Source organism: Clupea harengus, chromosome 24, assembly GCF_900700415.2.
Source record: "Clupea harengus chromosome 24, Ch_v2.0.2, whole genome shotgun sequence".
Classification (NCBI taxonomy): Eukaryota; Metazoa; Chordata; class Actinopteri; order Clupeiformes; family Clupeidae; genus Clupea; species Clupea harengus.
The window spans coordinates 9,795,186-9,808,087 of NC_045175.1; the positions used below are offsets into that span (position 1 = coordinate 9,795,186).

A 12,902-nucleotide genomic window follows, 5' to 3' on the forward strand; every position below is an offset into this window, starting at 1 on the left:
TGGACCCTAAGTGGAAGCTAATACTGTGTGTGTGTGTGTTTGGTTCAAGAGTGGAAGCTAAAACTCACAACTTCCTGAAGGCCAGACAGCGTGCGTCCCGGAGGACAGCGTAGCTGACGAGGTCTTTGTTGAGGTAGCGGAGGTAGCGGCTCAGGGCGGCGTCGAACCAGAGGTCCGCCTCGGCCGGGGAGCCGGCGGCGAGGGCCCGGGGCCACACGCAGGGAAGGATGTGTGGCTGGATCGCCTCTGGAACCGACTCCTGCAGAGAAGAGGTCAGAGGTCAGAGGTCAGACCACGACGGTTAGAGGAGAAGAACGTTTCAGAAGGTCAGAGAATGTCAGCCACAGGAGGAGAACACAAACAGCCACACAAACATAAACATACAGCCACACAAACATGAACAAACAGCCACACAAACATGAACAAACAGCCACACAAACAGCCACACAAATATGAACAAACAGCCACACAAACATGAACAAACAGCCACACAAACATGAACAAACAGCCACACAAACATGAACAAACACCCACACAAACATGAACAAACAGCCACACAAACATAAACAAACAGCCACACAAATATGAAAAAACTGTCACACAAACATAACAAACAGCCACATAAACACGAACAAACAGCCACGCAAACATAAACAAACAGTCACACAAACAAACAAACAAACACTCACACAAACATAAACAAACACTCACGCAAAGAAGAACAAACAGCCACACAATCAGCCACACAACCATGAACAAACTGTCACACAAACATAACAAACAGCCACATAAACATGAACAAACAGCCACACAAACATAAACAAACAGTCACACAAACAAACAAACAGTCACACAAACAAACAAACAAACAAACACTCACACAAACATAAACAAACACTCACACAAAGAAGAACAAACAGCCACACAAACATAAACAAACTGCCACAGACCGTTTCCAAGAACTGCGGCGTCTGGGTGTAGTCGTCAAAGATCTGGCAGAGTTTGGTCATGTCATCTACTGTGCCAGGCCTTCGGAGGAAGCTGCCCACTTGAGCGGGTGGGATGGAGTTCATCACCTGAAGAAGAACGGAGGGGACAGATCATCCACCACTGCTCACAGGCGACGACCATGACCATCACAGCCTCGTATATTTGCTTCAGTGTTAGACGTGAACTCATGTGTACAAGAGAATTGCTCTTATGATGAACAATTATAAATTGACTTCAGCTGCACTTCAACACTTATGAAATGCCTCCCGCAGGTTTGGTGTTTGGTGGCTCTAGTGTTTTTCCTCGTGATTACCTCGGCCTTGCGGCTGGCTGGTATGAGGGAGAGGAAGGTGGTGAGGTTGGGGAACCCGAAGCCCATGAAGGACGTCTCCAGGAAGGAGTAGAAGCTTCCACTGCCGTAGCAGCGCAGAGGTGAGGGTTCTGAGGGTAGAACAACACAGAGGTGAGGGTTCTGAGGGTAGAACAACGCAGATGTGAGGGTTCTGAGGGTAGAACAACACAGAAGTGAGGGTTCTGAGGGTAGAACAAGTTATACAACTCTCAAACTCTCAACAGTAGATGATGGATCAATGCTCCAACAATTGGTTTGCCGTGTCTAACATGTCAAGGCGTGTATAAGCATTGACACGCATTGCTGTCAGTGGGAATAATGTAACACGACAACATTTAAACAGACAGAATTGACCCGCAGAAACTTGGCTCTCACACTGTGAAAGAAATGTTTCTTTTTAATTATTATCATGATGTGTTTTAGTTGAGATTAGTTAGTTAGTTAAATGGAGGACTAAGCTCTTTCCATTGTTCTGTGAAAGGAAGTTTGAAACTGTGGGAAGAGAAGCTTGGAATTCAGACTGTCATGAAATGTTTAGGTTAAGACTGATTTATTGGTCTAAGACCCATAGTCAGGGTTTTTGGGGGTCTTAGGTAAACATTCTTGTGTTTTGGAACCAGGCATGGGAAGACAGAGCCATGGGTGTGTCATTGTCTTTGTTCTGTGAGATTTTCTTAATAAATGGTCAGGCAAGTTACTCAAGGGGCAGTGTATGTGGGGACAGCGTTCTGAAACCACTACTCTCCTCTGGGCCAGAGTAAATGTCTGTTACTTGATTTTATTCTTGGTTGTGTGTGTCTTAATAACTGAGGTTTAAATACAGTCCTTATACAAAGGGTGAAATAATTCCCTGACAGTTTGGTCCATCGATCGGAATCTCAAGAAAGGACAAGATCGACCGGGAGCAGAAACACGGAAGCCGTACGTCGATGCATCGCCCTGCCCAATAGTTGGATAGGTAAAGTCCCTTCGCGTTGAATTCGTCGTTGGGCCGGCTGAAGGACTTCTGCCCCCGGGAACATCTGCCTTCTCGAGATCCAGATCCAGATGAGACGCACAACAAGAATAATAAATACAAGGCCAGGTGAAGGTGAAGGTGACTGGGTGTTCATCAAAATCATCAAATGAAAGAGCTGGTCTGACGACAGGGGGGAGGAAACATATCAAGTGCTACTGTCTACCCCCACTGCCGTTAAAATTGCAGAACGCTCCACCTGGATTCATCTGTCACACTGTAAACTTCGTTCATTATTTTTTTTAGGATGCACCACTAGCGTTGAGTAGGGTTTCGTGCCTACTTGAGGGGGTTGAGAAATATAGCTCTTTTCCGTCTTAACGTCACCTAACCTCCAGGGAGCGCCCTGAGGGTTAGAGATTCTGGTCAACATAGTAGAGGTGTATCTGTGTTTATTGTTTTTCTTGTTTATTTGTGTTTATTATTTTTCTGTATACATTATATAACTTGGGTTATAACAATGTTTAAGCTGTTACTATTAATGATTACTTCAGGGGTAATGTTGGGTCTATGGTCCTCTACAAGTGTAATTGAGCGAATCCATAAGAGGTGGATTTCATATGGGGAAAATTAGACCATGGGGAACGTTACTCATCTGTATTTTACTAATTCATGGTATAGATATGCATCTTTGCAAGCGAACAGACTTGATAAGACTAATTGCTATGTATGTACCTTAATGCCAACATCCTACTTTCACCCTAGACTTAAATCAAGGCTACTCTCATTCCAAGCAATGATCTGTGTTGGAGAGAAGTGTGCCCCAGACAACTGGGGCTACAGTAAGCCATTTTTTATACAGACGATACCCAGGTGCAGGATCTGTGTAACAATACCCACCCACTAGCAGAACTAAAAAACATGCCACAACCTAGCTGTCACCTTAAGTGGCAGTCCATTCCATATTCCTAATGTGTTTTTCTATTAGAGGAACAACGAGAGTAGGCTCTCTGAGACGGAAACAGTGTAATGAAATTGTCATCGATACTGCTATACTGTCATCAAACACTGCTTCCTCAGCCAACGTCGTACCCTGTCCATAGGAACAGGTCCTTATGTTGAGGTTGGAATGCAGGGCATTGCCACTCTGACAAGGGTACCCCTAAGGTGAGAGAGGTATTGTGGTTGTGTGGTAGTATATGGTACAGTCATCTTCTTCCACACTGGGGTGGCGTATGCGCCCCCGCCCAGGTCATGGACCATATTTGTGTTGTTGGTGCTATCTTGCAGGCAGAGTATCTCGTAAGAAGAGATTTGCTGTTGAGAAGCATGACAGCGTGTGGGGGGGATTGACGTGACTGGTGATTAAAAGATTTGGACCACCAGCTCCAAGGTTATTTTGTTTCTGATTCAGGCCCTAGGAGTAAGAAAAGTCATGTTAAGAATGGAAACGCTTAGATAGGTTAGGATTTTGTTCACTGCTGCTGGTGGGGGAGTTTTGTGACTGATATCTGTGTATTTGGATATTGGATTATATTCATAGTGTCTCTGTGACTGAAGCCTTACAGCAAATGAAGGTTGTTATGTGATGCTTTATTACAAGACAAAGTGGTTAATGTTCCGTGGTGAAATCTGGTTGTCTGGGTGACATTGGTGCATGGTGGTAAGTGGTGTTGAAAAGTCTGTTCTCTATTGTAGCAATTTGTATACTTTTTGTATTTTTATGATGTGTATTTCTACATGTTTCTAAGTTCTCATGTCTAGTCTTGTATGTACTTCTGTATGGAGTGTACTGTTGTCTGGAACCATCAAGATGATGATGATTTAGTTTAATGATGTTTAGACTAGTATTGTTTTCATGATAAACAGGAGGGAAATGTGAAAGAAATGTTTCTTTTTAATTATTATCATGATGTGTTTTAGTTGAGATTAGTTAGTTAGTTAAATGGAGGACTAAGCTCTTTCCATTGTTCTGTGAAAGGAAGTTTGAAACTGTGGGAAGAGAAGCTTGGAATTCAGACTGTCATGAAATGTTTAGGTTAAGACTGATTTATTGGTCTAAGACCCATAGTCAGGGTTTTTGGGGGTCTTAGGTAAACATTCTTGTGTTTTGGAACCAGGCATGGGAAGACAGAGCCATGGGTGTGTCATTGTCTTTGTTCTGTGAGATTTTCTTAATAAATGGTCAGGCAAGTTACTCAAGGGGCAGTGTATGTGGGGACAGCGTTCTGAAACCACTACTCTCCTCTGGGCCAGAGTAAATGTCTGTTACTTGATTTTATTCTTGGTTGTGTGTGTCTTAATAACTGAGGTTTAAATACAGTCCTTATACAAAGGGTGAAATAATTCCCTGACACACACACTGATCTGCAGCGAAAGTCTTAGATGCTAGATCTGTGGTCTGACACCATACACATGAGCTGGCAACAATGCTTGATAGCATGCTGAACTCCTGTGAGAATACCTGTGAGTGATCTGAGTTATACAACAGGAAGAGAATCACGATTGTTCTACCTGTTGGTACTCTGGTTTATACAATTGGAAGAGAATCATGAGTGTTCTACCTGTTAGTACTCTGGTTTATACGATAGGAAGAGAATCACAAGTGTTTTACCTGTTAGTACTCTGGTTTATACGATAGGAAGAGAATCACAAGTGTTTTACCTGTTAGTACTCTGGTTTATACGATAGGAAGAGAATCACAAGTGTTTTACCTGTTAGTACTCTGGTTTATACGATAGGAAGAGAATCACAAGTGTTTTACCTGTTAGTACTCTGGTTTATACGATAGGAAGAGAATCACAAGTGTTCTACCTGTTAGTACTCTGATGATGTTGCTGTACACCTGGGCTTGAGTGTCATCATCAAGTGTGGGCAGGGTAGTGTTGAGCAAGGCCACTCTGTAAAGAGATTAATCAGTACATCAATTCATCTAAGTTGATTTTCCTATGATTTTCCATACTTGTATGTGTTTCTGTGTGTGTATTTGTGACTCCTAGATGAGTAAGGTTACTTAATGAAGAGATTAAGCAGTACATCAATTCATTTTAGGTGACAGTCCTAACCCTAACCCTAACCCTAACCCTAACCCTAACAGTCAGATTTGTGTGTGTTATTATGTGTGTATATTTCTGACTCCTAGATGAGTAAGGCCTCTCAACACATCAAATCATCTAGGTGACAGTAATGCAAAAAGTAATATTATATAATTCTAATAATAATAAAGTGCTTGTGTCCCTGCTCCTTACGCCTGCTGGCTGGTGTTGCACTGTCGCAGTCTGATGATGTTGAAGTAGGGCCCCACGTGGTCGGGCGAGAGGTTGGGCAGCAGGAACGCCATGCGGTCGTTCAGCCACACCAGCGCCTCGCTGTCAGGCACAGACGCCGTGGACAGGTTGGCACGCTCAAACACCTGCTGAAGCATCGCTGAGCGGAGCGGTGCAGCGATTGATATCCCCTGAACATGACGGAGACAGACATTAGCAGTCGATGAAAGAGGGGGAGAATTAGGAAAACTACTACTACTACTACTACTACCACTACCATTACCACTACTACTACTACTACTACTACCAGTACTACTACTAATACTAATACTCACCTCATCATAATAATAATAAACTGTATTTGTATTGCACCTGTCAACACCATAACAGTGCCCCCCCCCCCTCCCCCCACAATTGTATTATTATTTATTTATTATTTTATTATTTATTATTATTAATATTATGGTATTGTTGGCGGGGGCAGCCCACAGTGACATGGTACCGCTGTCTGGACTCACCTGCGCGGCGGGAGCCAGCATGTCGAAGTAGGAGGCCAGGAGGGGGTCGGGGACGCGCTGCAGCAGGGTGGTGACGTCTGCGGGGCTCGTGAGCAGGCCTGGGGTGACGGAGGCCTCCACCAGCTGCCTCAGAATGAGTCTGGGCAGGGCCTCCATCTGCGGACGGAGAAGGACAGGAGATACAGGCAGTGTCACAAACCCGTTTAACTGAGAAGAAGACAGTCATCTGTCCAGTGTCTGTTTCGTTTTTTGTGTGTTGGTCTGTGTGTGCATGTGTATCTTTGTGAGTGTTTGAGTGTGTGGGTGTGTGTGTGTGTTTCAGTACTATATGTTTTATTGAGTGTGTGTCTTATGTGTGTACACACGGGTCTTTGTAGTGTTTGTGTGTGTATCTCGTGATCGTCTCTCTCTCTCTCTGTGTGTGTGTGTGTGTGTGTGTGTGTGTGTGTGTGTGTGTGTGTGTGTTTGAGTACCAGAGAAAAGCTGCCTTGCAGTCTCTGCATGTCCAGGACTGAGGCGGCAGCTGAGAACGGCCCAAAGTTCTTCTCCAGCCAAACAGCACTGTTCGCAATGCCAGCGGTACAGCCTGTAAATGTGTGCACACAAATCCACATCATCATCATCATCATCATCATCATCATCATCATTATCGCCATAGTCATCATCGTCATCATCATCATCATCACCACCATCACCATCATCTTTTTCTTCTCCTTCATGATTGTAATCATTATCATAGCATTTCCTCTTGCCCAACATGACAGATGACAGAATATGCACCAAAGGGAAGGAGAGTCCCAAACCTGCGACGGGCTTCTTGGAGAGGAAGACCTCGATGAAGTCAGTGTAGACCTGTATCTGGGCGGAATCTGCCATTTCTCCATAGCGATGTCCCAAGGTCTGCACACTAAAAACAACACAAAATGTTACATTTTTTTTATTATTTAATATTGTCAATATCATTTCGGAACTTTTTTTCTCAAAAAAGTCAAACATGCAAATCTTAATCAAACCAACATTCCACAGATCACACAACGGACACAACAGAAATTGCGTCAACAAAGGCGGCCATTTTGTTGCTACGTACACGTCCTGGTAGGTCTGGCAGGTGAAGTTCTTGGTGGCCAGGCAGGAGAGGAAGGCCGGGGTGACGAAGGGCAGGAAGGGCCTCAGGCGCGTCTGGAACCAGCGGTTCACGTAGGCCACGTCCCGCACGTGCTCAGTGCTGAAGGTGCTGAAGGAGACCTCACTGATCACGTCCAGGACGTGCGAGACAGCGGGACTGGCAGTGAGCATCTGATGAGCAGGAGACAAAATTAAATATATATATTGCATTTTTTTTTATCACATTATAAAAAAACAATACATTTCTTCATATTATTACTATTTCAAAGGGACATGCTAAATCAATATAGAATAAAAATAAATTTATTTAAATTCATAAAAAAGAAAGGAGAGATGATGATTTGTTTCAGTGAGCACCTTGTTCTGTCTAAAAGGGCACATTATAAGAGGCCAGTTGTCCTTTGTTATTACAATCTTCAAAAGAAAGGCTGAATAAATAAAAAAGGGAAGTGCAACTACCGTGCCGTTGAAGAGGTCGAGGGCATGACCCAGGATGGGATTGACTTTGGTGATGAGGAGCTTCCAGGTCTCTTTGGGATGATCCTCATTCATTTTACACGTAAACAACGTCACCAGGTCTTCAGCTGTCAAAGTGGACAACTACACCCAAAGACAACAGAAGACAGGAAACATTAAAAAATGCAGTATGTTTAAACACACACGTAGACACACACACACACACACACACACACACACACACACACACACACACACACACACACACACACACACATTCATTCTCTCTCATACACTCACACACACATTCTCTCACTTCCTCACAAACTCACAACCACTGAAGGAAATTAATGCAAGACCTCTCTTCTAGAACAATACCCAAACACAAACCCCTTGCAATACAGGGATAATGTGTTTAAAATCTGGATTTTAAGTTCAAAGGCAAACATTTAAAGGTTAAAGGTTATGGTGGCCCCACCTCTGCACATGCATACTGTGAGACGCTGAAGTTGCACAGAGAGCCGGATGCTTGTCGGTTGTCCAGGTGATGCTGTAAAGCAGTGCTGTTTCAAAGAAATGTAAAATTTAGATTTAAATAAAAAGTCATTAATTTAATAAAATAATTCATTAAATAAAAAATAATGAAAATATTTCCCTATTATTTAACATTTAATTATTTAAACATTTAATTATAATTACAACACAGCATGGTAGACTGGTCTGTGCTGGTACTATTATCAAATTAGTATGAAAGAGATTAGCATATTCAATATTTGATCATAAAGGCTGATGCACCTGTTGATGTTGAGGCAGATCTCAGTCTCTGTTGAAGACACAGCAGTGATGTAAAATTAGCATGTAAAATTTGTTCAAATATATCTGTGTATTTCAATGTACAGACATAGTAATGATATAATAAGAATAATAAATAACGTAAAATTAGGTCAAATATATCTGTGTATTTCAATGTACACCTCCACAGGTGTTTTTGTTTTGAATGAAAACTCTTACCATTAATCGGAGTGACATTACACTGTTGACAATGAGATGAGAGACAAAGAAGACATTAAACGACATTTACTTTAACCAAGAAAATATGATACAAAATGACCTCTAAGGATGGAGACCAAACATCTCCCACATCTCAAGTTTCAAAAAGTACTTCATGCCCTTACCTCTCCACTGTAGATGGTGCAGCCTAGTGAGAGCAAACAAGAAATTAAATACGGTTCATAATAATAATAATAATTTGTTAAGAGTTATAGTTAATTATAAGTTTATATTTGCACTGTCACGCCTCCAGGTCATGCAACTGGAGCTAACTAACTAACTCTCACAAGAAAAGTAGTAACCTTTACCATTGAAAAAAATTAGATATTGTATCACACTGTAGCTATTTGATATCTTGATGCACATTTATTTTAAATACCACATTCGGTGGAAGTGACCATTAAATTAATCTATTTTATTTGTGATATTTTCACACATATCAGCTTTGGAGTTTATGATTTTTCATCATTGCTACCGTGCTTCCATAGCTTGTGTGCTTTTTTTTCGTGGTGGTGGCGTACCTGGTGGGACTCGGGTGAGGAGGGCTGTCTTGGCAGAGGTGATGACGGTCTCCAGTGCCACAGTCACCACGGGGATGAGCCGATCCATCCTGTTGAACCTGATCAACACAGTGTGGAGGCTGGTCAATGTCACGTCATGGCTTTCATGACTTTGTACTTTTGGAGTGTGTGTGTGTGTTGGTGTGTGTGTGTGTGTGTGTGGACGTGGGGATACTGGTGAATGTCACGTCATGGCTTTCATGGCTTTGTATGTTTTGAGTGGGTGTGTGTGTGTGTGTGTGTGTGTGTGTGTGTGTGTGTGTGTGTGTGTGTGTGTGTGTGTGTGTGTGTGTGTGTGGACGCTGGTGAATGTCACGCCATGGCTTTCATGGCTTTGTATGTTTTGAGTGGATGTGTGTGTGTGTGTGTGTGTGTGTGTGTGTGTGTGGACGCTGGTAAATGTCACGCCATGGCTTTCATGGCTTTGTATGTTTTGAGTGGATGTGTGTGTGTGTGTGTGTGTGTGTGTGTGTGTGTGTGTGTGTGTGTGTGTGTGTGTGTGTGTGTGGACGCTGGTGAATGTCACGCCATGGCTTTCATGGCTTTGTATGTTTGGAGTGGATGTGTCATGATCAATACTGCCAATGCATTGCAGCACAGATAAACTGAAATGGTGTGTGTGTGTGGTGTGTGTGGTGTGTGTATGCATGAGTGTGTGTGTGTGTGTGTGTGTGTGTGTGTGTGTGTGTGTGTGTGTGTGTGTGTGGTGTGTGTATGCATGAGTGTGTGTGTGTGTGTGTGTGTGTGTGTGTGGTGTGTGTATGCATGTGTGTGTGTGTGTGTGTGTATTTTAGATGCAAAAATGCTGCACAACATTACTTACAAGACTTTGTAGGAGGAGCAAGGGATGATTCCCTGGGAGACACAAGAGACAGGTCACATGGTCAATTTTCATTAATCCTTCAGTAATTCATTATTTCACTTCATGAAAACAACTGTGAAGTTACGAGTTGTGAAGGCGAATGTGCTTCTGTTCTGTGTTTTGTCTGTGTCTACCCATGTGTGTGAACACTCCCATGACCACCCACCACACTCACCGGTTGCGCAGAAAGCATGACAACGCTCTGCAGGACCTCCGGAAGTCTCCTGTCCAGCGGGGATGGCGCCAGGTAGTCAAACACTCCGTCGATGACGTCCTCCTTGTCAGAGAGGCCGGGCAGAGGGGCGACCATGAGCTCAGCCATCTGACCAGGAGAGAGGACCTCCAGAGCCTCCAACTACAGGACGGATATGGGGAGAGGGAGAGAGGGAGTGATGTTACTATCAATGATGGATATCACAAATAAACACAGAGATACAGAAACATAGATGAGAGAAAAAGAGAGAGAGAGAGAGGGAGAGGGAAAGAGAGAATGATATTACTATAAATGATGAAGATCACAAATAAACATAAAGATACAGAAACATAGATGAGAGAGAGAGGGAGGGAGAAGGAAAAAGAGAGAGAGAGAGGGAGAGGAAGAGAGAGAGAAAGCGAGAGAGAGAGAGAGAGAGAGAAAGAAAGAAAGAAAGGAGTATTCATCTGTATGAACGAGTCATAACAGAAACAGTTTTGTATCATCTCAATGACTAGAGGTGTTTGTTGCTGACCGGCTTGAAGAGGCCATTGAGCTGGAGCAGAAGAGACATGTTTGCCAGAACAGAGAATGGACCCAAGTTACTCTGGAGCCATGCAGCGCTGTTATTGGAGACGCAGGCTGACTCTGTGAGAAAGAGAGAGAGAGAGAGTGTCAAGAGAAAAATGTGAACAAAAAACATGAACTACAAAAAGTTGTCCTTTCCAGGAACGTCATTGTGGTTGCTCTGACTACCATATCAACAAGCCCAGGGTGTGTTTCCCGGTTAGCATTAGCATTAGCTTGTAGCTTGATTGTTCTCTCCTTTGTACGTCGCTTTGAAAAAAAGCATCTGCTAAATGACTAAATATTAGCATTGAACTAACATGGTATGATGCGTCGTTAAACTAACTAATAACTGAAGTACGACAATCTCCCAAAACTTTTCTAGCAACATTGTACTATGTAAGTTTCAACCATGTTAGTAAGTAGTTCAAACTAATTTGGTTAATGACGTAGTGTAGCATGTGGTCAAGTAATCAGTGAATCACTGAGACTTGCCTTAATTTCATTCATAAATCTTTTTGTTTTCCAAATTCCGAGGTCATCAAGCTTATCAATTTGTTGACATAGGTGTACCTCTTAAAATTGCTGTCTGCATTCAATTCATTTTTACGGGCTTTTACGTATTTACTGTTGTCTATTGTGGTATTTACAAATTAACACAAAATCGGTAACACTTTATTTGAATAGTTCACCTACCAAGACTTTACAGATGGTTTGTTGAAATTCAAGTTCAGTCTTTCTAATTATTCGCTGAACATCACCTTAACCAAACCCAACCCCTAACCTTAATCATAAACTGTAGTTCACAGAGTTTGAACAGATAGTTTTTTTTATAATCTGAGCATCTGTAGATAGTGTATAGGGAACTGTCCAAATAAAGCATGACCACTGGTCTGTCCCTTGTAGCCCTGACCCTAACCTTAAGTAGTAAGTTGTAGTTAACAGAGTTTCAACAGAGAGTTTGTTTATAATATGTTGATAGTCTATAGGGAACCATATCTTATGATTGTGTCCCCCCTTCACCAGACCTTTGTATCATATGCTGGACTGATAACCTTGCTGCCGTGCTACACCTTTACCTGGTCTGCCCCTGGACAGGAAGGGTGTGATGAAGTCGGACAGAACTGCGTTCCTCTGCAGCGGACTCGTGTGGGGCAGCTGCAGACTGAAGGCCTGGAGTCTGCAAGCACAGATGCACAGAGGAGCGGGCCCATGTGGGGGCTTTACTTGGTGTTCAGTCATGTGTGGATTAAAACACACAAACACACACACACACACACACACACACACACACACACACACACACACACACAGACAATCACACACACACACACACGTAGACAAACACACACACACACACACACGCACGCACGCACAGACAAACACACAAACACACACACACACACACTCACACACACACACACACACCTATGCGCACTTACACATGCTGGTAGGCGTTACAGCTGAGGTTCTTACTGCTGACACATCTCAGGAACCCTGGCGACGCAGAGGAGAGGAACGGCCTCAACCTTCCCATGAACCAGTCCGACAGGACGTCACCGTCTCTCAGCTCCTCCGGTCGCAACCGGTCCAATTGGACCTCTCGGATGACATCCAGAACCACAGGGACAGAGGGGCCCTGAATGGTCTCCGTCTGTGAAGATGTGAGCGAGACGTTTGTTAGGCAGGCCAATCCAAACTGATGTACAATCCTACACTATGTGGTATCGTGCAGAGATGACAGATTGGGGAAGTGTGTGTGTGTGTGTGTGTATGTGTGTTTGTGTGTGTGTGTTTGTATGAGTGTGTGTGTGTGTGTTTGTGTGTGTATGTGCGTGTGTGTGTGTGTGCCTGCGCGTGTGCATGTGAGTTTTTGCATGTGGTGTGTGTGAGTGTGTGTGTGTGTTCGTATGGTCATGTGTGTGTGTGTGTGAGTGTATGCATGTGGTGTGTCTGTGCGTGTGTGTGTGTGTGCATATGTGCGTGTGTGTGCAACCTAAAGATCAGA

The 12,902-nt window shown here is 43.3% G+C and overlaps 1 protein-coding gene across 1 annotated transcript in view; it reads right to left on the minus strand.

The window, feature by feature from the left end:
• Positions 1 to 10,971, minus strand: part of LOC105895800 — a 12,207-nt gene extending 1,236 nt beyond the window's left edge. The window contains exons 1-18 of the mRNA XM_031561941.2: positions 10,863 to 10,971; positions 10,310 to 10,489; positions 10,096 to 10,127; positions 9,234 to 9,331; positions 8,838 to 8,860; positions 8,674 to 8,695; positions 8,458 to 8,485; positions 8,141 to 8,225; positions 7,666 to 7,806; positions 7,169 to 7,377; positions 6,885 to 6,988; positions 6,555 to 6,667; positions 6,082 to 6,237; positions 5,546 to 5,754; positions 5,112 to 5,197; positions 1,304 to 1,431; positions 951 to 1,076; positions 69 to 259 (exon numbers count right to left, since the gene is read on the minus strand). Of these exons, the coding sequence (XP_031417801.2) occupies positions 69 to 259; positions 951 to 1,076; positions 1,304 to 1,431; positions 5,112 to 5,197; positions 5,546 to 5,754; positions 6,082 to 6,237; positions 6,555 to 6,667; positions 6,885 to 6,988; positions 7,169 to 7,377; positions 7,666 to 7,806; positions 8,141 to 8,225; positions 8,458 to 8,485; positions 8,674 to 8,695; positions 8,838 to 8,860; positions 9,234 to 9,331; positions 10,096 to 10,127; positions 10,310 to 10,489; positions 10,863 to 10,901 (1,970 nt within the window). The 5' untranslated portion in view covers positions 10,902 to 10,971. The remainder of the gene's footprint in view (positions 1 to 68; positions 260 to 950; positions 1,077 to 1,303; positions 1,432 to 5,111; positions 5,198 to 5,545; positions 5,755 to 6,081; positions 6,238 to 6,554; positions 6,668 to 6,884; positions 6,989 to 7,168; positions 7,378 to 7,665; positions 7,807 to 8,140; positions 8,226 to 8,457; positions 8,486 to 8,673; positions 8,696 to 8,837; positions 8,861 to 9,233; positions 9,332 to 10,095; positions 10,128 to 10,309; positions 10,490 to 10,862) is intronic.
• Between the last annotated feature and the right edge of the window lie 1,931 nt (positions 10,972 to 12,902).